This window comes from Poecilia reticulata, chromosome 7 (genome assembly GCF_904066995.2).
Source record: "Poecilia reticulata chromosome 7, P_reticulata-male-v2, whole genome shotgun sequence".
Classification (NCBI taxonomy): Eukaryota; Metazoa; Chordata; class Actinopteri; order Cyprinodontiformes; family Poeciliidae; genus Poecilia; species Poecilia reticulata.
Genome location: NC_088836.1, coordinates 17,288,612 through 17,315,681, shown reverse-complemented (window position 1 = coordinate 17,315,681; position 27,070 = coordinate 17,288,612). Strand labels below are relative to the sequence as shown.

Here is a 27,070-nt window from a genome sequence, read left to right as displayed (position 1 = left end):
CGGCAAATAATTTTTAAACTAATATTATTTGGCAGCTGACAATAATAAAATAAATATTGCTTGTCTAATTTTCTATGAAACAAATAATATGCATGGAGCAGCAATAAAAAAAATTTTTTTTGTTTATTTCTCTAGACGGTAAAAGCACTAAGACAGACAGACCAAAACAACATTGTCAATTCATTTCTCCATCATCATCTTTCCAATGATGCGTATTAATGCGGCATTAATAAGTAATGCCGCAGTATGAATAAGCAATGCAATAATAAAATCCAAGCATTAAAGCCTCTAATCAAGACAAGAAGAGTAGGGAGGTGGAAAAGGAAACCATTTCATTCTGTTTACTAAGTTTTTAAATGTCAGGGAAACAAGCGCTCCTCTTTTTTTCAAGTCGCCGCATGTGTCATAACGTGGTAGAATATAACCACTACTTGGCAATATCCGATTTCCGAGGGTTTAAAAACACCGACTTTTCTCGCCTGGGCGCACTCAGACCATCAGTCAAAGAATAAAGCTTCAGCATGTGCTTATTTCTCTGGAGAACAAACTCAGTGAGCAATAGGACCCGGGAATGTTTGATTATGCTGCACCAAATATGAGCAGGGGATGTGGCAGCCGGTTTACAGGCAAAGTTCTCCTCAGCTGACTTGATCCGCAGCAGCTTCTTCTTCTTCTTCTCCTTCAATACAGAAAGGAAGCGACTCCCTGATTAACAATATCACGGGAGTAGAGTTCAGGAAACTGTCATGATAATTTGTTGACTGCTTTTTGCCATGCGTTCGTCTTAAATATCACAGTTGAAGCAGTAACTTTAACGACTGTGTCTGAGGAATTTAAGCTATGTATCGCGACTAAGCACCATAATTAAAATGGTTAACCTAGGTGTCACCAGGAGAAACTAAAAAAAAAAAAAAAAAAAATGACGCCTCCTAAATATTATAATGTTTTGGCTTTGTGGTTATAAATCCTTCCCCAAATGATACAGCTCTCACACATGCACACCAACGCACTCACAATGAGCTAAGTTCACCAAGACGCTGCTGCAAAGCCCGCTGAAGTCATGGCTAAATGTGGGAAGCCTTGTGTAATCATATCACCGTCTCCTCATGGCCCAAGGTTTAATTGGATGTAAGTCGGGCAGTTAAATTCAGCTGCGAGTGCTGCAAATGGTTTCAAGCAACACTAAAGAAGCCACTCTCTCCTTTTTTTTTCATCATTTTATTTCAATTTATTATAACATTTCGACAGTGAACGCATCACTCTGCAGAACATGTGGTGGCAACAGTTGCAAACAACACAGAGGCGCATATTGCTGTTCCATTTGGAGCGATCTCCAGAGTATATTTCACATTCAACCACACGGACATAAAGCTTTCACAACAATGTGTTAAGTTTTTTATTAGAAGTATTAAATGATTTCACATCACAAGGAATCACCCTGCGCAGGAACTCCCTGTCTCCAGTCCTGTTTTTATTTAGACTTCCCGGGGAAAAAAAATAAAAATAATTAAATCAGAAAACCTTGTGAATCGGCTTGAAACAGAACAGAACAGATGTGTATCTCTGTATTTTTGATCACATTTAATAGAGAAAATAGCCAACATCAAAAAAATTAAATACTTTTGCTACAGGCGCTCAGTTTCACTGTCAGTTCAATTGTAAGAAAGCAGAAAAAAAAGAGAAATAGAACAAAGACGTATTTTTGAACTGATGAGCACTCCGGGCTAAGGCCTGTCACATGCCGATATAGCTAAAAATATATTTGAAGACTCGCCCTTAATTGTAGGCTGCACAACCTATAAAGGCATGGTTTATCCTCTTGAAATTCTAAATAGTCTTTAGAAGATGCGACAATTGCTTGCATAATAGTGCAATTATAACTGAATAAGTACATGAACATTTGAAAAAGTGGAAAATTATGCCCACCATTTGACATATTTTGAATTTTACATGATGAGCTCGCACATTTTTTCCCCCAAATTTTAAATTCAATCCGGGTTTGAGCTGGCAATCACCTCTACATAAGTTGACTAACTTGACTTGATTAATTTAAAACATTTCTTAATGTCTTAATTGGGTTATTACAAGGAGGCGGGAGACAAACGAATGGCCATCAGACAAACTGAGACGTAAAACAGCCTTTTTTAAACCGGGACAAAGTCCAGTCTGGTTGGCTTTTTTCCTATCAAAGAGTCAAATATATTATTTTCGTGTTCGGCGGTCCCGTAGGATTCGAATGGCTCATAATGTGAGCTCTAAATAGATGCTTCGCGCTTTGAATGCTTCTGATATCACTAAAAAATGGCTCCCTATGTGTTCACCGCTATTGCTCGCTGTGCAGACTGATACGCTCGAGCAAAAAGAAGCAGTAAACAACGCGCTGAGAATTGTATACCTGTATTATTGTAGGCTAATACTGTGACCAAGGCTACACTTCATCTGCCTTGAAATATATATATATATATATATATATATATATATATATATATATATATATATATATATATATATATATATATATATATATATAGCTTCCAGCAGGTACCGCCAGGTTCAGCTGGCCGCTCCCAGCATACTTGACCTTCATGGTTGCGTGGAGGCCCAAACGCATCAGACGTCCTTATCCAAAAAAAAAAAAAAAAAAGATATTTCTAAAAGCAAAGCAAGACAAAATCCCATCAATTCTTGTGAAGAAACTATCTCATCTAATCACAAAAAAACTTAATTAGAAGTTACACATTAATTATTACGGTTCTAGGGGGTCCCAGATAAAAGCTGCAAAAAGTAAATAAATAAACGCCAAGTTCAGAAAGACTGGAGTGCTGATTTGAAATTGTGATACACAAATCGATTAGGAACGCATATCCGCCATAGACTACTGGGCTAAAAAGGGGTAACGCTGCTTTTGTGGCGCCACCGAAACCCTCACGGCCTACGTTCGGATTTTTGTTGCACGCCTGTCGCTCCTGAAAAAACAAATTAATAAGATGCCACGTTTCAGGCAAAACAGAAACGCGGGCGCATTGAGGACTCATTTCAAATCATTCTAAAATCAATACATAACAGCTCCGTGAGACGTAAAAAGATATGGATCTGCAACTTTAAGTATCCTACCTATCCTGTCTTTATCACATTAACACTCTTCTTTGAAACAATCACGGCCATTCCTGCAGTCTTGCTCACGCTGCTCCACACACACACACACACACACACACACACACACACACACACACACACACACACACACACACACACACACACACACACACACACACACACACATGCACTCTCACGAGCACACATATATACAAACACACGCGCGCGCGCACGCACACACACCTCACACGCACGCACCACTCTCCAAACAGAAACACTTTACCAGGAATAACACTGCTTTCTGTTTCTCTGGCCAGCTTTGTGCCATAAACGGAAGACGGGGCGGCGGGGGACGTAGACCGCATGCCACACAAGTTCTCTGCGAAGGGCACTGTGAAGCTCACTGACCTTTGGGACGCGGAGACTGGCCGCCATAAAAAGATTTAGCCAGTCTCAAAGTCAAAAGTCCTCAAGAGCAGTGAAAGAGAGATTGTAAAAAACCTGCAAACCCTAATATCCGAAGGTCGTGCACACAGACAAGAGACAACCTGCCTTTAGTTAACAGCTACTCCTCACTTCAATTTTTAACTATACATATGTAGACATGGGTAGACACATCATTCCGTTTGCGTATTCCGCTTTTTCTGTTGCATAGTGCAACAGAGAAAGTACTGTTGACCGAGTCCGTGGTATGCGTGAAATGTTTCTATCAAAAGCCACAAGAAAAGTTAAGAATAAAATCATCAGATCCCCTAGTTCCAAGAGAAATATGTTGAACCGAACAGAAGTCCAGTCAAAGCCCTCCTCGCCAAGTATTTCTGCATCAATAATCCAACCAATTTATACACCATTACTGGCCCGAAAATTAAGCCAGCGTTTAATCACAGCGGGGAAACACAATGACGGTGTGCTCAGCTTGCTTGGATGCCCACGCTTTCCCCCTCACAATCCCAAATGCATTCGGCTAAATAAATTATGTTAATTGTTTCTGTTCAAGACCCGAATTCCTCAGTTTACTGAACAGTAATCTGTTGCTGTTTGTTACAAATCATGACAATTGGACAATCTGTTTCTTCCTTTTCCGTCTTCCATCCACATCAGCAGTTTCAAATAAAAAAAAATATATAATGTCAAGTTCAAAAGTATGAAGTCGCAGCTTTTGGGACCTACATCTGCAGAGTTCTCACAGCTTGAATTCAATTTTGCATGAATCAGTGAAACCTATTTGTTCCAAGCAATAGAAGTGATCCTAAACTTCATTGTGTGCGGTTTGCATATTTTGTTTTGGCTCCAAAACAAAATATTTGAGAAGGTAGTGCACAAATAGAGTCAGGAAATCACATTAAACCAATTAAAAACAATCTAATACCGTCATTTATTATTATTGTTAATAATAATCTAAATGCATCACATTCCGGAATAAATCAGAATCTTCTCCAATGTTCAGACAGTTTTATCATTTAACTGGCATACTTAACTGGTGCGTAAAAAAATAAAAATAAAATAAAATAAAATAAAATAAATTGTGCATTACGCACGGATTTATTCTCCATTGCTAAAGAGACTAATTCGAGTTTATTTGCTGGAATATGTCTTTACACACCTCTTAAAAATTGTGTAGACAAGTAAAAGGATTTTTCAGCTCATCTCTAATCCAACGCTTAATTGAGCATCTGGGAGCTATTTTTCTTTTTCTTTCAAATCCAAAACTAGAGTTTGACATTTGCTTTTGCATCACCTTTGGATTCAACCGATAACATTCCATGAAAGCATCCTAGTACAAATATAAAACTAATACATGCTTATCAAGACAATTCCAAAAACCGTGTATTTTAGATTTTATAGACTATTTGCTGTGATTATTATGAATATTTCGTGGAACTTGACGCGTTGTGACAGCATACATGAATGGAGACATCACTTTTAATTTGTTTCAGTGAGGAAGTTGCAATACTTATATGGATTTTCACACTTGCGCAGTCAAAGCTATTGTGCAAAACAATGACGAATTTATTGAGTGATTTTTTTTTTTTTTTTTTTTTTTTTGCGGTTTGCTGTTAACACCCAAACCGGAAAATGTAGTTCGCCATGAGGTAAGGCAAACAGCTATCAAAGACTTCCGAAAGCTGCAAAAACGGCGGTATGAAAACAATAAAACTACTGTAATATACAATCTGCAATGGACCGAAGCCTATATTATAACGCCCATCACAGAGCATTGTCATATGTAATGAGAGAAAGAAATCTTACACTTGCATTTATAAGGAGAGACGTGGGTAGAATGCAAAGATGAGTGTGACATTCAGTGGTTTGGTTGCAGAAGCAGCCTTTCACAGTTCACTGCAATGGCAACATCTGATCGGAACACTGACACTGCACAAAGTTTTTTTTTCAGCAAACGCACTTCACTTGACTGAGACTGCTAGCAGCTTAAGACAAACGCGCTGTTTGTTAGATGACGGGAAAAAAACACAGCTCAGCCAGTGTGTGGCTTTACACTTCACTGCCAGCAGGGAGAGTCTTAGCAGAGCTTACAAGATATAATTGTCTGCGGTTTAAAAACACAGAGAAAGAATGTTCAATCGGTATTATTTAATTAAAAAAACAGCAGCAACAACAAAAAACCCCGCTTCGATATAGAATTATCACGCGTTTAAATCGCTCAGGAAAACCGCAGAGACGCACAAGTAGTGACCAGCCCGAAAGGTCTTATACATATATGGAGCACTGGGGTGTAACCCTATTACTGGTTTACAGAGCTATTGCGTGTTTAGCTGCGAGGTTATAGGCTTGTAGCAAAGCAGTGACACTGATCAGGTCAAACTTGAGGGGTTTTAAAAAGACTGACTTTTTTTTCTTTTTTTTTTTTTTTTTTTACTCATAACTAAAGCACGTTTCCACAAAGTACGTATTAAAAGTTATTGCAACATAGGGTGTAAAATGTAAACCTGACCGCCATTTTGCATGGTCACTTATATCAAAGCTACCTATAACCTATTTTTGTATTTCTGTCGGCCATAGTAAAATTAGGCCAACCTGTGTGGGCTCCTATGTAAGCATGCATTTGAAAGCGTGAGCCACACTCCAACAAAACATTTTCTCAGATACCTCGAACTCACCGGTTAATCTTCAAATCGGCATTTAATTGTGGTTCTATTTTTTGAAAGTTCTAGGTCAGGTCTTAATAAAACTATCCCAGCAGAGAAACATATTTTTCTTTATTCTTTTTTTTTTAATTTTTTTAGGCTGAATATGCAGCGAGGTACAGTGCAATAACAGACTGATGTAACACCAATAAACGTTTCAATATTCTGTTTATTGAAGACCTTACGCATATACATTCATATCAGTATTACTTTTACAAGACAACGTAGCAATCCTTACAAGCGCAAAGGAAGGAATGCAGTGGGGTGAGCGACATTATGAAAGGTACGATCATGGACTACTATTACACTAAAACAGAGTTCTTTTTAACATGTCGTGAATGGTAAAAAAATAACAAAATTGTACTTTTTTTTTAAAAATCCATTTTGAATGTCGGCCTATACATTCCCACCAACCCCTTACAGTTACAAACTGGCTACATAGAGAGAGCTATAGTTATGGAATGCTGTATTGTACAAGACGATCAGTAACATAAAGCACTATTACATAGCGATAAGGGATCCTCAAAAAAGGATGAGAATACTAATAATGATTATATCTTAATTTTACAGAGTTATACACGAGGACAAGGTAAGGACGGAGACTATACTGTAAGTACATTAAGTCGGCCTAAGCGGCTCCCCGTCCCTGCAATAATAATAATAATAATAATAATAATAATAATAATAATAATAATAATAATAATAATAATAATACATTCGTTGAAGGCGTTTATTTAAAAAACTTTTCAATATTAATGGTTTTGATTTGTTCAAAAAAAGAAAGGGTACAAAAAGTCACCTACAGAAAAAGTGGCCCGCAGAACACCACTTGTAGCACTTTCACATCAATAACATGCTGCAAACTTTTTTTCTTTTTTTATTTTAGCTTACTCATAATACATAACAGATAATATACTGCGGTCACACCCAAGTCCAAGGGCGAGCACACTCGAAGGCCTGAAACTTCTCAAAAATGATTTTTTTTTTAATTCTATCTGCTTACTTTATATGTACATTTTGTAATTATCACGAGCACCAATACGTTTCAGAAATGCTCCTTTTGGCCTGAAAGCGTACATCCGCCACAGTATGTGAGTGACAGCTGGCGGACTGAGATGAACTGCCACGCAATTATTTCTACTGTTAAGTCATCCAATTCACGGATCCTTCGTGAGTTTTCGCTGGCATAAGTTCTGAACTTTCTTCTGTTGTAGCAGCTCCAGGACCGTTTTCGAACGGTGAAAATTCACGCAGGACTCAGTGGTCTGTTGTTAAGACAAGCTGAGAGGTAACAAAAGAAGTAGAATAATAACACTACTACTAATAATTATATATATATAAACAAATTTTGCTTGCACTCATTTGTTTTTAATCCTCAGTGCGTAGTCTGTCAGGCTCGGCTGTGCTGCTGTGAATTCCGTTGCTGTGTTATATTTATGCGTTTGTTATACTTGCCTCTCCTCTGTCATGCAGAGACCCAGACTTCTAGCACTCCTGCCCGTGACCGTGAACGTGCACACACAGAAAAGAAAGCATGTGAATCACTCCTCTTGAGCAACAAATTACACGATAGGACGCAGAAAACAGCCGGGATGGATTTTCTTTTCTTTTCTTTTCTTTTTTTCCTCTTCAGATCTTAACTGAAGATATTATAAAGACATTACAGCGCGGATTCGTTGCAGTCAGACTGTCTGACCTCGCAGATATTTTTAGGCCGAAATCTTAAGATTTCTGCCTCGAATGACCTCTTCTACGTCTTCATCTCTCAGGCTAAAACAGAATGAATGTTGTCATATTGCCTCAAAAAATATGCTTTGGTGGTTCAAGAGCGGAGGGTGGGAGGTGGGTGGGGGGGGGGGTACACAGGATAAAACACATTTTCACAGCTTTTGTGCCATTACACCACGCCTCAAGGCTCACTGATGTGCATCTTATATGACGCCATTTAATGGCTTGTTTTGAAGAGGTGGGGGAGATCCGTTAGAGATAATCCAGCAAAAAGGATCTAATGATAGCCTGTAAGGTGAATAAAGATGGATATATGAGTGCATGCATTGAAAGAAGACCTAAGGGAGCGTAGTAGGCTTGGCTTTTTTTCTTCTTCTTCTTCTTCTTCTTCTTCTTCTTCTTCTACTTCTTCCTTTTTTTTCTTTTTTTTTTTTTTACTGCTTATCGATTCACCTTTCTATATCCCGAATCTCTCTAAAAGTAGGCCAAAGCTTGCTCCCTCAACATGAGTCTCTTTTTCTTCATCCTGCGGTTCTGGAACCAGATCTTCACTTGTTGGTCACTGAGGTTCAGCCGGTCAGAGAGCTCCCTCCGCCGCTGCCGGGTGATGAACTCGTTCAGCATGAATTCCCCTTCGAGCTCCGCCAGCTGGAGCTTGGAGTAGGGTTTGCGCTTCTTTCTGGTCCGAGTGTGCATCGGGTACCACGGGGCACCTGGAGGAGAGGAGACGAGGAGAAAGAGGTTGAAAAGGACGGAGGAGGTGGAGGAGGAGGAAGGGGGTCAAGGAGCAGATTAGTCAACACAGTTAGGCTACAAAATCACGGTCATCTCCAAGGTTATGGCGACGCTTCGGGGGCATCTGTTGTCTTAGAGGAGGACAGGTCACTCTAACAATCGCTTAAGCCATAAATGGGCGCAATTAGAGCGCAAATTGTGTCATATGGTGATGCAACATTATACAGTTGAAGAGAGTTGGAATGTTTTTTTTGTTTGGTTTTTGTTTTTTTTGCAAAACCTGCATTGTGCATGTATAATGAGAACCACTGCAAGCTGCACGATTCTACAAAAGTTGGACCTGTTTTGGTTTAGTCTGATGATTGCTTCAGTGTCTCAGAACATTTTCACCAGATTGCATTTATTTGATCTTTTCTTTCATGGCCCTGCACAGAAGATGGACACAGTTAGCTAAAGCGCAGCTTTGCATCACAGAAAGTTTTATTGTTGCAGTTAAAACAGCATTAAAGCAATAACAAAGCCGTACCTGCAGCATTTACCTCAACTTTTCTTCAGTTTTTTTTGTGCTAGTTACGGGAGCATGTTAAACAGCTCAAGTCCACAACGACAGATATTAATTCTGTTTACGAGTCATTAAAGAGGACAAACTCTCTCCCTCTTGTCTTTTCGACGCAGTCAACCAAAGTGACTCCTCTTTAAGTCAGTTCACTAATTTGTGCTTGAGCAGTGAAAGAAGGCAGCAAAATCAGCTCACCTAAGCTGCGGAAATATGATGATCTCAGCTGAATGTTTTGGCCCAAAATATATGGAGACACCTATAGTTCAGAAGGGGTTTTCTGGGATTGCTCGCAACCACATGGTGCATGGGGTATTTTAGGGCAACCCCTAGTGGCGTGTGCGCACCACGCATGTTTCCTGCAGCCTGAAAAGGCTGCAAGATGTGCATCAAAATTACAATCCCTCCCTAAGGCGATTAAAGCTGCAGCCATATGAAATTAGGAAAAATGTAACAACATTTTTATTGCACCACTATTCATCTAAAGATTCCAGATAACAAAAAGCACTCACCTCCGCCTGCGGCTATGTTGCCTGAATGGCTTCCCGGTGACACCAGGGTCTGTGTGTCGCTGGATGGAGGCTTGCCGCCCTCATTCAGCAGAGAGGAGCTGGAGTCGGACTCCATCGACTGACAGGACGGCGGATCCTGCGTGAGCTGCTCCGTCCCATACTCATATTTGGAGAAGGCAACGCCGCCCGCAATCCCAGCGTGCATCCCGTGGTCAGATGTTAGGGAAGATGCGTCCCTTGCCCTGTCCTCCCGTTTGAGGCTACCGCTGCCGCCGCCGCCGCCGCCCCCTGAGCAGGTCTCTCTGTTCCCGTTGTTGTAGTAACACTTGCCCTCCTCTGGCCTGGTGATCTCACACGACCGATTGAAGGAAGGGTTAATAGACACGGGGCTGCTAAAGTAGGATTGAGAGTATCCATTGCACGGCTCCGAAGGGTTCCACGGGAGGGAGCAAACATTGTCCCTTCTCGGGTAGGAGAGAGACGGTAGCCCCGCCAGCTGTCCCCCTGAGGCTCTAAAATTCGGAAAGTAAAACGTGTCTCCCGTGTGGATGTTTACCAGAGGTCCCACAAACCCTGGATTAAGGAGATTATGCTCGCCCATTTCCGCGGGCCCGACCAACAGCTTCTAGTTTATTGCAATCTGACATTTAACATAGTTAAACCTGGAGCCGCGCCTGATTGGTTATCCCAGCACCACGTGGCCAGGCTAAGTTGTGCTCCACATGGTACCACCCACTTGGTCCATCTCAGACAAAACAAAACATTAACTTCTGTATTACAACGGTTTATAAGCTTTTTAAAAAATACTATAAACCTTTTATTTAAAATGTAGAGTCTTGTTTTTCTCCCCCTCTCTCTGTGAGCCCAGAAGGGAGTCTCTTTTCCATTTGCACAAGTGGAACTGTCCACGGCCTCGTTTAATATCTTTATACGCTGGCAAAAGTTTTTTTTTTTTTCTTATGAAAACTATTTTTTCTTCAGCGAGAGGGTGCGTATACGACTTTTTGTTTTCTAACAAATTATGGTTGAATTTTGTGTCACATAAAATCGTGATGCCCCAATTTACAAGCTTGTTTTAAGAAAAAGACTGATCCTCATTGCTCATATTTACAGTAACAGGGTCAGCGAGTTGAAGCCATTGGGTCTGTAAAAAAGAAGAAGAAGAAGAACAGGAAGAGGAAGAAGACGAAGAAGACGATATTCTACAAGGTTACTTTAAGAGCGTATATTTCACATCATATTCTCTAGTACACCTCACATGAGCAACTTTAACAGATACCTCCAATAAACGTTGCTGGCCAAACTCTGGTGGGATAGTTACACCTCTCGCAATTCTTTTATATGAATTTTACAAGATATCAGAGGGCACTTAACTGATTCAATCAGTGGAGAGGCCCTCTGCTTTATATCGCACTAATTAGTTGATTTAGAAGCGGGTGTGAGGACACCGAGCAAATATTGAGGCAGTCAAGAAACTCACCTTTTAATTTCAATGCACATTGTAAACAAATGCAAAAGAAAAAGGGAGTTTGATAAAGCAGATTTTATACAAATCCTGTAAAGTACTGTTTCAGAAGTTTACAACGCATTTGGTCATCAGTCTGTCACGCAACTCGCACTAAAGCGGCGAAGCATAATTTCTGAAATCTCTCCTTGTGACTAAGCACCCTCACAACATCCCTTTATTTCTGAGATCTTATTAAACAAATCCAGTACGAATTTTCTTATTTATTTATTTTTTAACAGAACTTGCTCCAATGCTCAAGTCAATATATTGATATCAACAGATGTCATGCTAGTCCCCGTTGAAAAAAAAAAAAGAAAGTAAAATAACGTCATGGGAAATTCTTCTGATTTGGAGAAAGTGAAGGGAAAGAGTATGAACAAATAATTTAATATCGTAATGTCTTTAAATTTCTTAAAGGCTGCCATGGACGCGGGTGGTGAGTTAATTCAAGTTCAAGACGCAGAGTCACGGTGCGTTGAACTTGATGTTGAACTCTAATACTCTATCATCAAGGTAATTCAAATTACTTTCACATAGACAAACCAATTGAAAGCCAGTATTTTATTTTATTTTATTTTTTTTGTATTTTCCAGAATATATTGGGGGTAAACAGTCGCAATTCTCATGTGTGGGAGAGCACGTTCAAAATGTATTTATGTTGCAGAAAACACTACTCTTTTAAATAAATAGGTAAATCCACAGGAAACAGAAACATGACATAGTTAATAATAATAAAAATAAAAAAAACCTCAGTCAATCACCTGATTATGCATTTTAGGGTAATGGAAAATGCGCATGGCAGCCAGAGTTGCACATGCGTGCTAGATAGCCCTAGTTCCACGCTACAAAATTTGCCAATGAGGTGTTATGTGAGAACACCAACATTCATTTAAACACTTGTTTGGGAACGACTTGCAAGTCAGCCGATATGCGATAGCCGTATCTGTCACTTTTGACCACGCATCCTCTCTCAGCCCAAAGGCACTGAGCCGCGCTCGGGCCTTAAATAGCAAGACAAATATCAGATGTTTTTTAACAGGACAGGCTGCTGAGTCTCAGCCTTCGCGGCAGCTCCTATCACTGCACATTCTTTCATCTAGTTAGTGAGTCTCGCAATGCGTGCAGCGCGTTAGTCCAACATAATATGGGAGCGCAACTATGGCACTTCTCGGCTTCTCGTGTTGTCGGAACGGCTAGCAAGAAGCAACACCGTGCGGTGTGGTGATGGCAACAAAAAGCGCCCGTGCATACGAGTAAGGTGCAGGCTGGTAGCAGCCGCTTTACCTCGGGGGAGAAGAAGACGCAATGTGTTGCACCTCCCAGCCTCGTCTCTCCACGCCTCCGGTCCACAGATCCAAGCAAATGCGTGTCTGCACAGGCAGTCTCCAGGCTCTGCTACAGTCCCATATTTGACCACGATATGTAATAAAACAATACAAAAAAAAAATCTTCTTGGTGAAATATAATGGCAAACGGAGCACTGTCAAGGTCACTGTCTAGTACACTGTCTGCTCCTTATTGAAATTAGCCAACTGGAATCCCCCGTCCTGCCTAGACAGGGCAATAGCCTAAACAAAGGCCTTTTCTTCCTTCTTTTCTCTCTTTGATTTTCTGCAGGCAGGTTTCCACCGTTATTGCCCTATGGAAGCTTTGTAGAGAGCATTCCTTAAGAAACTAACTCACTGGGGAAAGATAAAGTATGCACAGTAATGTCAATATTCTCAGCTGAAAAGTTTGGATAATTTTTAATTTAATGATTTCTAACTACCAACAGCAAACCACAGTTTTACTTTACACCAAATACATTTATCCAGGGGATACTGAGCACCAGAAAAAAAATAATAAAAAATTCACTAACAAACAAAATTACTACAATACTCAGTGTAAGTAATTAAATAATGGGTGCATAAACGGACACATTTTAAACAGTAAAATTAAAACAAACTCTTAATAATTCAGTTAATATTGTGCAGAATCAAGAAAACCGTCACCAACAGCAAGCCGTTTTTCAGTGCTTTGAACAAAACAAAACAAAAAAGTTGAACTTGACAGTGTGAAAAATAAAATATTGGTATAAAAACATGGCGACCTAATTTTCAAACAGGAATAATTTATGTTTATATTTTAATCTGTTGCTCTAAAATTTAAAATTCAGGTAATTAAAGCTTTGTTTGCTTGTTTGTTTCCCGTGACTCCATGTGTTGTGTGTATGTACGCGCGTGCGTATGTGTGTGCGTGTGTGGGTGTGTGTGAATGTGTGTGTGTTTAATGTTTCCTCGGTAATAATATTTGTAAACACGTCTACATACAAGATTCCTCATTATTATTGTAGGAAATATTTAATTAAGTTGAAAATTGCATAACTTTTATAAACTTTTTATGTTATTATATCTTTATTGATACACGTGCATCTCACGGAGACACAGCGTCTGATTTTTAAGACAACATTGTTAAAAGAAATAGCAATATTGTTATAAAATACACGAATGGATCCGAAAGCTTCCATGCAGCTGCTTTTATGTTAATAAACAATTGTTCAATTATTGCGTAGTTACAGATGAAAGCAAGATAATGAAATAGCTATAGAATAAAGTTATGATACACTTAAATACAAAATATATGTAAATTCAGGGGAAGTAATAGTTGTGTGTATACTTATTTTAAAATGTTTGTCCATTTAATTTTTCCACTTTGTTTTTTTGTAAACCTTCATAAATATGTTATGTTTACTCACTATTTTGTATTATATTCTTTTTTCTTCTTCTTTTACCTCCTGGGCACTTTGTCATAGTAAAAGAATAAAAAAAAAAAATAAGCTTATAAACTGCAAATCTGCTATGAGTATTTCTACTGCGGACGTTTTATCTAAACAGGAATCACACTGTAAAACAGTTAGGGCATCAATACAAACTACTATTTCTGATATGATTTAACCAGAAGTTCTACTTCAAGTATTTGAAAGATTTTTCATCAAAACGTCAAAAAAAAATTTTTATCAAACTGAATAAAATATGGACACACAATATATGCCGTCTAACGCAAGGAAGCAAACTGCGACAGTGCGTTTAAATCAAAACTGTGGCAAAATTAGCTGAGTAAGCAGAGTGCTGCATGAATAAGAAACACATAAAGCACTTCCTGATATTTTCCTCTGGTCACCACCAGAGGTTATCAGCCCCCTTTCTCATGCCTGTGTCTGGTGGCGGCCTGCAGCAATGACGAAACGTCACGCAGACATAAACAAGGCAACTTTTTGTCCTCCTTCGGTGTTCTCAAGATAGTCCGTGTCTGATCAGATCATAAGTAAGAACAATTTTAGAATTTTGCTTAAAAAAAGAAATGGAGACAGCTTTTATGACTAAATGTTGTTTAGTCATAAACAACTGTTTGAATACTTTAAAAAGCGTTGACTTTTAAGTGGGTATAACGCTGCAGCAGGTAAAACATTAACATAATTCTCGTGAAGCATTTTACGTCTACAATTGTACGCTTGGGATTTTACATACATATGTTCAGTATAATATTGTATTATGTTAATATATAATTATTTTCTTTTGTTAGAAAAAGTAGAAATTAGATACTATATACATTCGAAGTGATTGAATAAAGTGTTAAAATAGTATTAGAAGTTTATTTAACATCATGTGTTTGGGGTGTTCGGATTTGCTAAACCACGCTTTTACCGTTTTACCATAATATTAAATTAAAATTCAGAAGAAAAAAGTAACTCCTGTCAAAATGCTCCATAGTATCAAAAGCTAAAACAATTTTTTTAAATATATATTTTTAAAACTTTAGTCTCCTGGTTTTATTATATTCAATCCGTGCAAGAATTAATTCCCAACAAACAAGTTTTGTGTGCCAATTTAAAGCTTTATCAAGTCCAAAAGTCATAAAACAAAGTCCACGTAAGCCTATCGACAAGATACGGGGAAAGCCGCCCTACCTTTAATGGCTATATTGTGGGCGATGTCGTGTTATTTCCTCTTGCTGTGCTGATTGTGTGGCCCGGTGCTTCGGATTGCTGCAGATTGATGCTGTTGGTGAGAACCGTCAAAAGTCCTACCTGTCCGCCGTGGTCAATAACACACACACACACACACACACACACACACACACACACACACACACACACACACACACACACACACACACACACACACACACACACACACACACACACACACACACACACACACTCCTCGTGGTAACTGCATGAAACTATTGCTGACTCGCAGACGCTTAGGAACACGATGCATATAACTATACTTTTTGCGCACTTCCCCAAAAACTGAAAAGCGCCCAAATGTCGGCGTAAAGCTCCGAAAGATGGTCAGAAAAACCCAGGTCAAAGGATATCGCTGCACTTCCCCTTTTTATGAATTTATGGCATGCCATTAAGCCCCGGCTGTCTAGACGGGGGAAATAACACCTTGTTTGCCCACAAACAAACCACCGAGCTCCGCCGTCCAGCCCCCTTATTTATTATTCACAATCTTCTGTGATGTCAAGGTCAAAGTGACCACATAGTCATGGTCAAGGGTAAAATAAGAAGAGCCAGAAGTTTCCACTGGCTGAAAATTCAGGAACCCAGACCTAAAAAAAAAAAAAGCTTCAAAAAGATCTGCAGAAGCTGGAAAAGCTGACACAACACTGCAAGAGTGGAATTAAACCACATCTCGCCTAGTAATTATAAATTCAGCAGAGCTTTTAGTTATCCATACTGCAGGAAAGTTACACTTAATAGTACAAAGGTTTAAAGATTGAAACATAGAATTGAATAGTCATGCCAAAACCGTTTTAAGCCTAATCTAGTCCTTTTGGCATACGTCGACTCAGCTCGGTGTTCATTCCAATTAGAAACCTAAATTACAGACTCGACGTGAACATGTCTAAAGACGACCTAAAATAAACTACCTCCAGCTTGTGTCTGATTCACTGGACAGCTGCGTGGGATGTTAATTTGAACGTATTTTACTTCAAATATGTCTCGTGTAGGTAGCCTTACTAAGCTAAAGGGACAGGTAGTTGTAAATGTAAATAAATAAAATAAATAAATAATAAATAGATAAATAATATGCCTTTCCTACAGCAACACACAAAAGTTCTGTGCCTGTAAATATGTCTGTGCAAAACAAGCAAGAGATATATTGTGTCTGTATGATATCAGTTGATCAACCAATCTGTATAAATATAACCCATTTAAACATTCGCACACATCAGTTTACTTTATGCAACCTTCTTCTTGCAGGGGGAAAACTGTGTATGCCATACACACATTGGACAAAAAAACAAAACAAAAAAACGCGACAGTATGTCGACATATTACGGTATTGAAATTGTGAAAATATGCGAATTCCTTACGTTTTAGATGAAAGCGAATTTTATTTTAAAACACCGATAAGAGGTGAGGTTGACAAAACAGTCACTGTTAATCGGCCAAGATCACTGAAGATCTTACGCACAACTTACCTGTTGTAGAGGCATTGACCGCAATCCGCATTAGACGGCGAAATACATACGGAATGAAATACAATTTTATCTAAACACCAATGTCACACTCTAATTTAGCAATAGAAACGGCACACACACTCTCAGAGGATGATTGCTTATCAGGGGAAACACGTAGAATTCTCGAATCAAATTGTGATTTTTGAGTAAAATGCTGTTGTCAGAATACGTTTTTACTTTTGGAATGTGGAAAAAGCCGAATATCGTCAACTCCCTAAGATAATGGAATAAGTCTTGCTTTAGGTTTTTTTTTTGTTCCAAAAGTAATTTTTGTAAAGGAAATTTCCTCCTCTTTCTTTAAAAAAAAAAGGGGGGGAAATGACGGACGATTATTTTAGGAAGGTGGAAATATGCTTTTGTGTGGTGAAGATTAGAACATAACTCGCTTTATCGCTTCCCTTAATTTTATCTGACGTTACAACCTAAAATTTGTCTTCAGATTTTTCTCAGAAGTAGGTTTGATGCAGTTACATTGAACCAAATCTAACTTGACAGGCTGATAAAATCTCAAAACTGACGCATAAAGTCGTGCAAATATTAAATATTTCGAATGACGTGGTTAGGTCCTTATAAATTAGGGTCGCCCTACGTGTAACAATGTCTTTACTAGATGTCCAATAACTATTTGGTAGTACTGGTGTTGTAATGTAAAGAAAAAATTCTAATAAAGTTCAGCAGTTCGGCAGCCCATTAACATATGTGCATCTCAAAACGAATTAAAATTTTCCGGTTGAGATGCTTAATTGACTTGAGTATGAGTGAGCATTTTCATAATCATCATTTATTTATGAAACACTGTTACCAGAACGCAATTCAACACCACAATACAGTTCACATACTGCACCAAAGTAGAAACGATACAGGCTTCGTATACACGACGTGTGATCATAGCTCCAACGTTACACTGAACAAGGTCATAACAAAATAAAACGATTGTGCATTTATATGTAATACTCACTTTAATGGTTTACAATCATTCCAGTTGCATGACAGAGTCCTTCACTGATAAAGGAAAACATACAGGTTTATGATACTCCGGTACTAGATAATATGAATTAAATAATGGAGGCATTGCACTATACAGATTAACAACATAGCAGCCTATGTTTTAGCCCAGGCTTTACAGAACACATCCCACATATGGGAACATTGCTTTTGAGATTCGGATGATTTTTTTTCTTCCTTTTTTTTTTAAATTATTCTTTCTGCTGAAAGTCTTCAATGTCAGTTGTAGAAACTGATTAAAGTCGAAAGTTCGACTTATGGTGTCCATTTGGCGATCATCCTCTCTAAAATGACAACAGTTTCCTTTGATTTTGATCTTTCCCCCCCCCCCCCATTGCAAGCACTTTGAGATGTCGTCAGTCCTTTTAAAGATGCAGGCTTGAAGAAGAAGAGGAAGAAGTAGAAGAAGAAGAAGAAGAAGAAAGAAAAAAAAATAAAACACGCAATACTTGTCTTTGAAATACAGATAGCGTTTTAAATATTATATATTTATATATGTACATTCCTATAAAACAAAATCGAAGTGAACTTTCAACATTTTCACAGTTTTTAGAGGATTATCTCTAAACTGAGAAGTGGAGGGGAGGCTGGGGACGTGGTCGGCGGTGTTGGTTGATGTTGGAACTTAAATTAGAAATGTAAAACACACTCGACCAAAACAACAACAGAAGAAAAAAAAAAGTTCTTTCAGTCAAGATCTTTCGATGCGAGAGGTAAACAGATGCCGTGTTGTTTTCGGAAGATTCGAAGTGCAGCCCTGTCCGTATCAAGTGGTGTGGATGTGATTGTTCTTGGATTTGCTGACGAATTTTTTCTCCTTGACCCGCCGGTTCTGGAACCAGATGGTGACCTGGCGCTCCGAGAGGTTGGTGGCGGCCGAGATGCGTCTTCTCTTGTCTTTGGTGATGAACTTGCTGGCCGCGTACTCCTTCTCCAGCTCCTTGAGCTGGATCTTGGTGTAAGGGACGCGCTTTTTGCGCCCGCGACGGTAACTGCTGACCTCCGGCTGCAGGGGCACGACGTCTGCAAAGGAAAGAGGGGGGACATTTTAGATTTTGTCCAAAAGATATAATGAACACTGCCAGGAGAACTCCGGTTGGCAAAGAGAATTAAATCTTGAAAACGGCGTGTAAGTGCGTGTGTGTGTGTGTGTGTGTGTGTGTGTGTGTGTGTGTGTGTGTGTGTGTGTCCTGCGTAGATTGGAGGTGGGGGTTGTTCTCAGGTGTGTTGCACCTGACATTTGAGTACATATGACACATAATTGATTCTAAAAATACAAATTAAAAAAATTCACAGTACTTTTCCGCCTCCTTTGTTTCTGTAAATAACACAAAGTATCAACCTGCAGAAGCTCTGTTAGATATACTTTTCAGCAGTGAGAGATGATTAATGCTTCTTTAACCTGCAATGTACTTGCTGATTAGATCTACGAACCACAGTTATTATTAATGGCGTATTGGATAAATCTGTCGTTAGGGAAAGGGGTAGAAAGAACATTGTATATGCTACAGAGAGGAGTACCCAAGGAAGTGCCTGATTAGAAAACAAAATATTGCCAACAAAACTTTGTATTGTAAACTTTACATGCAAAAAGTTACACATGTAATGAAACTTCAGATATAGAAACTTGAACTATGTTTAAACACCTTAAAGTAATACTTGGAAATTTTTTTTTCCTCTTTATTCAGTAATTGACTAATTTGTTATGGTTACGTAAATTGCTAGTTTCCATTTATGTAAAAAAAAAAAAAAAAAAAAAAAAAAAAAAAAAAAAAAGCTTTTAAGCTGCTAAAAAAAAAAGCTACAAAAATGCACGGTTCCTTAAATTGTGAGCTAACTGTGACAAAGTTTTATAATTTCTTTAATTTTAAAAATCAAATGAGAGGTGGATTATTCTTTTTTTGGTAACCCATTTAATATTTTGTGTTTAAACATTCTTCTAAATTAAATTTTTAAACGACAACTAAAGTGCAAAAAAATGAAGTGGTGCTCAGTGTTTCTTTCCCCCCTATTTTCTTTCAGTTGTGTTCATGTGGGAGGACGTCACTCTGTGTGTTTGAGCACGTGTGCGCGCTTACTTGACAGCGTGCCCGTGCTTGCGTGGCTAGCTCCAATATATTTGCAACATAAAAAATGAGAGTAGGGGGCTGCAGGGAGAAGATGTGCTTGGGGGCTGGTGGGGGGAGGGAGGGGGTTGAGGGGTATCAATGTGCAATTAAAATAGCTGCAGATTTCACAAAGATCATAAACGCCAAATGAGATGTGTGTTACAGCGAGTGACTATTTCACTACATGATAACATGCGAGCCTTAATAAAAAAATAACGTAAAATGATTCCTGATTGTGATGCGTTTATCTGTCTAGATGGCAATGCAGATGTTCTCTACAAGAGTCCAGATTGGTCTGTATGCAAAAGACGCACCACAAGGCTCAGAGATTTACGGCCACAGTCCACATCCAGCAGTCCGTGTCTCAGTCACTGTATTCTCCTACGTGGGGCAAAGGTATGCAGAGGTGTACCTTTATATTCTACGTGACAGCAAAACCTAGCCCCTTTCGTCATGTGACAGTGCCAGGCACAATGCTCTGAATATTGTCAGAGGGTCAGGCAGCTGAAAAAAAAGTTTATTTATTCTCATATCGTTTTACATGTGCCACTGAGAATCTTCCACCTTAGTTTGTTTTTATTTTAAGCTGAATATTTAGTATTTAATTTAATTTAAAAAAAAAGAAAAAATAGGGGAAAAAAAAGAGTTACTTGAGTCTTTTAAAAAGTTTATAATTTTGCACACAATTATGTAGTGAAATTGGGTAAATGTTCTTTATGGTTTAAAATGCAATTTAGATTTTTAGCACAGATGAGACATTCTAGCACAAAATAATATAAATGTGAACTTGACGCTTAGATGTTAGAAGAGGACACTTGTCTGCTTGGATTCAAATAATGCTTTGAATATGATGACACGTGTTAAATGTTGTACACGCATAGTTGTGGGGGGGGGGGAAATAATAATTCAATTAAGTTCATTTACACAGCGCCCAATTCACAACAGATGTCTCCTCGAGGCACTTTATAAAAATCATTTCAATTCAATCACATGTACTTTCCAATTGCTATCAAACAGTACAGTAGCTCAGTTAATCAAAGTAGTTTAAAAAGTTTATATTTCCGGAAATATAATAACTATATTATATCCATACCTGGGAAAGGTGATTTCCAGAGATGGGTCGACTGTGTTTGCTCTTTAGAGCAGTACACCTGTCCATCCCAGCCATTGGAGAGAGCCCAGTGCTGGTAGCCCTCCATGGGGATTAGGGCGTCGTGTCGCGGCTCAGGATGGGCGCTGATTCCGGGCACCACCGACACGTCCAGATATCCTGGGACGGCCTGGTACGAGCTGGCGAAACTCGGGTAGAAAGCAAACTCTTTCGGCCTGGTAGACAGTTCTTCCGTGGGGAGAGCCGTACTGGGTTCGGCGTATTTCTCCGCGGGGTGGTATGAGCAGGGCTTCTGCTGCAAGTTCACGTTGTGCGAGTGGGATAATCTACAGCCGTAATATGGGTTTCCAAAGGGGTAGCCGTAGCTCAGAGACGCGCTCGAAGACGTTTGGGGAGCGGGGCACTGCCGACCGCTTTCCGGAGAGGAAATATCCGAGTAGACGGAGCCCTGGTGGGTCGCTATGGAGCCAGAATGTCGTCCGAGCGCAGGGTGCGACATCAGGTCCCTGCAGTGGGTCGCAGGGCAATTACCGCTCAGTCCCTCCATTGTTTGGCTTTTATTCTGGCTGCTTTCATTCGGGCTTTTTTCATAAACGTACATCAAGGTGTCCGCCCAGCGTGGATGCAGAACCAGCGAAGTCGTCATATCACGGGCTGCCGATGCTTTTTAAAAGTCGACTACTCCAAGACGGACACCTCATTTCCAACTACATTTTACACCGAGCGCATGCGCACACCGGGCCCAACAGTGTGTCCACTTCATTAAGAGTCTGGCACGTGATACGCTAACAAGTCCTGCGAGATTGGGTTTGAGAGCAGAGGCAGAGCAGCTCCTTTAAAGACCCACTGCCTCGCATGTCACCGTTTTTCCCCCACAGAAAGCCGAGTCACACCATTGGTTTAAGTCGGCTAGACCCACACCCTTAAAGGGAAGTTCTGCAAAAGCTCAAGAGCAGGGCCACAGGAAAATAATCAGACGTTTAGCCGACTCTGTGAATTGACTGAGAATGTATAAGCCATCGTGTTGATACATGAAGCAGCTTACACGTGTAAAAGAGGATGCAAGTTTATTTCCATAAAGAAAATAATGAATGTGATTTTTTTTTTTACTTGGGCTGGAGTAGGAGCGCAATGCGCAATAGTTGATCTGAGTCTGTGCTTTTTACGCAAAGCGTTGTGTTCGTGTGGTTACTTGCTAGCATTTTAATTCATTAATCTACTTTGGTTAATACCAAAGTGAATAAATGTTTAATAAACTGGAAAATATCAATGCAAAACACAAGCCCCTTCTTTGCAGGAGTCTTATGACTCCGTTTCACACCGACATGCAAAGAATGCATTCTATATCCAAATATGTGTTAATATTCCATAAAGAACTATTTCAACAATTACTGAAAAATTTGTAAAAGTCGTACAATTAAGAAACAAATCAAACGAGGACATCTCAAAATAAAAATAATTTTTTTTAAAATCTAATAAAACATGGAATATACAGTGTGTGTGTGTCTTCGTGTTTATGCGTGTATCCATGTGTGTGTGATTCAGAGGTATAGTTTCCCCCTCTTAAGAAAAAAAATGCTAACTTTAAGGTGTTGCATGAGTGTCAGTTGCACCTCATCAGCAGCAACAGCAGCAGGAGGGGACGGAAGCTGTGCAGGTAAGACACCATTGTTTCAAATTGGGACTCGTCTCATCAAAATTTCATTTAGCTAGAAGTCATTTAACTCGTTCATAATGAAAGCCAGTCTCTGTTCTTTGAAGTGAAACTATGTCTGATTTCTGCGGAAAAATTTTTTCACAGATTCATAATTATTACTTGCACAGATAAGACAATTGCAACGTTATAGAAACTCGTGATGTTTTTTTGGCACACTGGGTTGTTATTAGTATTAGTTGTAGTCTGCGCCATTGACTCTTCCTGGCGACAGGAAGGACAATTGCCTCTTTCAGTTGAACTATATATACAAACCACTAATGATACTTAGTTGGAACTCAAGCTAAGAAAAAAATAAAAAATGTCCCATTTCACCCAACGAGTTATTTTTTACGCATGCCACTGATATCTCCGAGCAGCATCTAAAGTTCCTCTGAACGTTACACTTTTACCTTTTCAATCAATTCCTCCGTTCATTGCCTGATGAGTTATTTCTTCTTTTTTTTTCTTTTAAACTTGCTTACTGAATCAAGTAACAAATGTTATAACTGGGACAGGCCCAGAGTGGTTCATAATGCCTAAGCTATGACTCACACATAAAGCAGGCTTCGAGCTGCTACTGCAAAAGGGGCGCGCAGTCCAACACCACTTTTTGGACGTATAGGCATAAAATGCCCATAGATTCCTATTTGTAAACACATCTCAGAGAAAGCTGCACCCTCGCTGCCTCCCCAGTCGCTCCTCAGTCAGAGGCTGTTGCTTCTTTTGTCTCAGGGAAATTACAACTGCGGCGGAGGGCTCATCCAAATGGCAGCTGCACGGAAGTCCAAGGTCAAGGTAAAAAAACGCAGACAAACAGGGTCGTAAGGAGAGTCTAGACAGACAAGAATGAACTTCACACTAGAGCATACATGCAAACTAGGCGTTATTTGGAGAGCCTCCCTTTAAAATATTTGGCGTGAGAGCGGAGGTTGAAGAAGCTGTGTATGAGTCATCAAAAATATCAAGAAAATAAGTCTTTTGAGAAGACGATCGATAATGACGCAGTCTTGTTTAAGGAGCCACGAAGAGTTCCATTTAAAGCAAAACGAGCACAGAATACGTTCAAACTTGAGTTTAGTGAGCCCATGTTACATACAAGTTGGCGTCCGAATGTAACTAGATAAGCGAAAATCTATAAAATACTTTGATATGAGTAAAATAAACATCCTCCTAAAACCACAACAATGTACATATTGACGGATCCTGTGGTTATCTTATGTCAAATATAAACTTAACATCCTCTTGTTAAGTTTTAAATTAAATATACATATGCATATACATATACATATATTAGGGGGAAAATCTTAACCTGAAAATAGTTTGTTTTTAACGTCATCTGTGCACTAATATATGCTTTAAATGACATGAATTAGACTATAAAACAAATGATACATGTTCAAATTATAATTCTTATTTTACCAATAGTAACGTGCCATTATTATTGAATGAGCATACGCCAGGTATGTCAGCAAGATAATGAGTTCCGAGATCTGTCCAACTGGAATAGTTTACTTTTAATATATCTATAAGGTTTATAAACAGTGCACATGCTGCAGATAGACACGTGGCTTCTTGTAGGATTAGCACATGCTCATATTGCACAGTGCAGAGATATTTTATGCTATCCACTTATTGTGACATGCAGAAATAAAAAACTTTTATCAGTCAGCTAATTTAGTGCGCTGGCACTTTCTCTGTAATTTTTGACCCATTATTTCCTCAATATCAATATTTGATAGTTATAATAATATATTCAAATGGAGTTAACATGTTAGTTTTTTTTTGTTGCGTTTGTTATTGTTTTATTCGTTCAATTGCAATTATAGTTAAAAAAACAAACAGAAGCAAAACGACTGCGTCCGACTCTCTCCAAATTTCATTCAACTTACTCCAAAGCTCAAATTAAATACCAGAGTTGCTGATTGAAACGTGAGGCTCTGCGTCAGTCACTGAAGTAAACAAAACAAAATAACTTCTTTCACCTGTTATGCATATTTCAGTTCCAGTCCGACTCTACAAGAGAAAAGGCTGTTTGTACAATAAATTACAATAAAAATTATTTCTTATTTTCTGTTTTAAAAATGAACTATTTGTATATCCACTTGATCTATGTATATCACATTCCAAGTATTGCAAAGATAAAACATAAATAAAAAAATACAGTCAAAACATTTTTATACTTCTTTTTTAGCATCGCAGTGATTTCAAACATTTTCAGTGCTCTAAATCGGAACAACAGCAGTGTCCAGCCATGATGTGTGGCTATAAATGACAAGCAGACATCATGTCCCTCCAGACGAGTCTTGTCGAGCAGGGAAGGAGTTCCGAGTCTGATACAGAGGTTGTGGGGGAGGGGAGAGCATCCATCTCCATGCAACTGCATGCTGCTTACCTGCAGCCACCGGCTCGCTCAACAACTGCACTGCATTTACGCACATGACTCCAAAAGCAAGACGGGTATGCCTTTAGGAGTCCCCTGCCTGCACATATTTGCGTTTGTATTGCCTTATCACACGTCTTGTGCATATAAATAAGATAAATTAGTCGATATCCAAACTAATTGCTTTCACGTTTTGTCTTGATAAGTAATTAATTAAAATAAATCAATAAAAAATCAGTTGGTCACTTATACCAAATTGGCTTTATTCCCTTCATGCATTTTCAGTATTCACAAACCCCATACCAGTGCTTAGAAAAGTGCAAATCCACACGCATAAAACACGCTTTTAACAAACCACGTAACGACTCAAGAATTTGCTGACTGCTTGCAGGTAGACTGCAGTGTGCGTCATGCAAGCTGGAATCGGACCATCTTCACGGGTTTAAAGCCAGCTCCCGGCGTTTTTGAGAAAGTTAATTTAATATTTTTGAAAAAATCCCCCTTACACCATCCAAACCGATGGGCGTGTGAGGTTTTTTTTTATTATTTTTTTTTATTTATAAAAGTACTATAGCAATATACCTACCTTATCAGGTTACACTGGACCATAGTTTTTTTTGCTACGTTTCTTCAAGCTACCACTCTGAAATTACATTAATATCACGTATTTTACTTTAACGTGTACCCACTTGGCAGAGGTTATCAGGGGAACTGGGGGGAATTGGGGCGATGAAATACTTTGTAATATTAATGCGACACAGAAAGTTATTCTAGCCACAAAAAAAAATCCCAATATGAGCTATTTAAAATCAAGAGCCTGTTAGAAAACTGAAGGTAATAACTGATTGAGCCATCTTCAAAGCTTGCAGTATTAGTCGAGGGATTTGGACTTTGTCTCACCGATTCTGGGTTGTCTAAAGCGCACGCAAGACGGTCATAAAATGTGGGATTTCTTCATAGGTTAGAAAACATACATTAAAGTGTTATAAATGAATTGATTTTGCTCAACTTTCTAACACAGAGAATCATTTACAAAAAAATAACCACGGGATAAAAATATTGTTTCGGACATAAAGTGCATTCGCAGATATCCAATTACAAACCGTCGATCTTAAAAATAATTTAAAAAAAGAGTACATTTTTTCATATATATATATATATATATATATATATATATATATATACCCTGGTATTAGGTCAGTTGTCACCAAGAGAGAAGGGGAAAAGCATCTTGAACCAGCACACTCAGCTAGGATTGAAAGATGGAGTGGTAATTAAAATATGCTTCAGCGCAGAACCAGTAAAAGTGCAACGACAAAACCCCGGTCTAGCCAACATTACCAAACATTGTGTTAAATGCACAAACTATATGGAGAAAATACAAGGAGTGCAGTTTACAATATAACTTTTAGTTAAGTCTAATCACCAGGTTATGAGAACGTGTGTTGTGTGGGCCTTTGGAAGGACGGTGGCAAATGTCTGCCATATAATTTTCTTCGTCAAACCTAGATTATGAGTTTATTTTTCAAACTCTTATCAACATACCCGTGTAGCCACAGTGTAGGCGTGTGTGCGTGCGTGTGATGGATGGAAGTGGAGGGGTATAAAAGGAAGGCGGGCTCGTTTTCTGCACACGGCAGAGCAGAGCAGTCCACTGTCAGAAAGGCATTGTTGCTAAACTGAACCAGCATCTCAATCTGGTGATTTTTTTTTGTGTTCTTTTTGTTCTCAAAGTTATTTCTCTATTTCGTGCAGGCCGTTTTCGGTTTACGAGCACAACCGCTCCTTGGTGGCTAAGAGCAGAACACGTCAGTGCCAGTAGTGAAGAGCACATGTGATTTTTGTACAAATATCCCTTAAAGCGAGGTTTAAAATACAAGCACGTTTAATTAGCACAGCAAAAACAAGCATTCAAGTTCAGATCTCCTGAAGAGCCACTCATTCGGCGCAACTTTTTCTTTTTCTTTTTACATCATGTG

The 27,070-nt window shown here is 39.0% G+C and overlaps 2 protein-coding genes across 3 annotated transcripts; both read right to left on the bottom strand.

Moving 5' to 3' along the window:
* Positions 1-6,393: 6,393 nt before the first annotated feature.
* Positions 6,394-17,290, bottom strand: hoxc12a (homeobox C12a). 2 transcript variants are annotated; one of them, XM_081609015.1, is made up of 4 exons: positions 15,227-17,290; positions 12,565-12,675; positions 9,774-10,917; positions 6,394-8,683 (listed from the first exon to the last, which is right to left on the bottom strand). In XM_081609015.1, exons 3-4 carry the CDS (start codon positions 10,372-10,374, stop codon positions 8,445-8,447), a joined length of 840 nt encoding a protein of 279 aa, XP_081465141.1. In that variant the 5' UTR covers positions 10,375-10,917; positions 12,565-12,675; positions 15,227-17,290; the 3' UTR covers positions 6,394-8,444. The 2 variants fall into 2 exon arrangements, with proteins under 2 accessions (XP_081465141.1, XP_008411937.1); XM_008413715.3 differs by lacking the exons at positions 12,565-12,675; positions 15,227-17,290 and having other exon boundaries at positions 9,774-12,288.
* Positions 17,291-17,550: 260 nt separating this feature from the next.
* Positions 17,551-22,354, bottom strand: hoxc13a (homeobox C13a). The gene is made up of 2 exons (XM_008413716.3): positions 20,998-22,354; positions 17,551-18,819 (listed from the first exon to the last, which is right to left on the bottom strand). Exons 1-2 carry the CDS (start codon positions 21,659-21,661, stop codon positions 18,563-18,565), a joined length of 921 nt encoding a protein of 306 aa, XP_008411938.1. The 5' UTR covers positions 21,662-22,354; the 3' UTR covers positions 17,551-18,562.
* Positions 22,355-27,070: the final 4,716 nt, after the last annotated feature.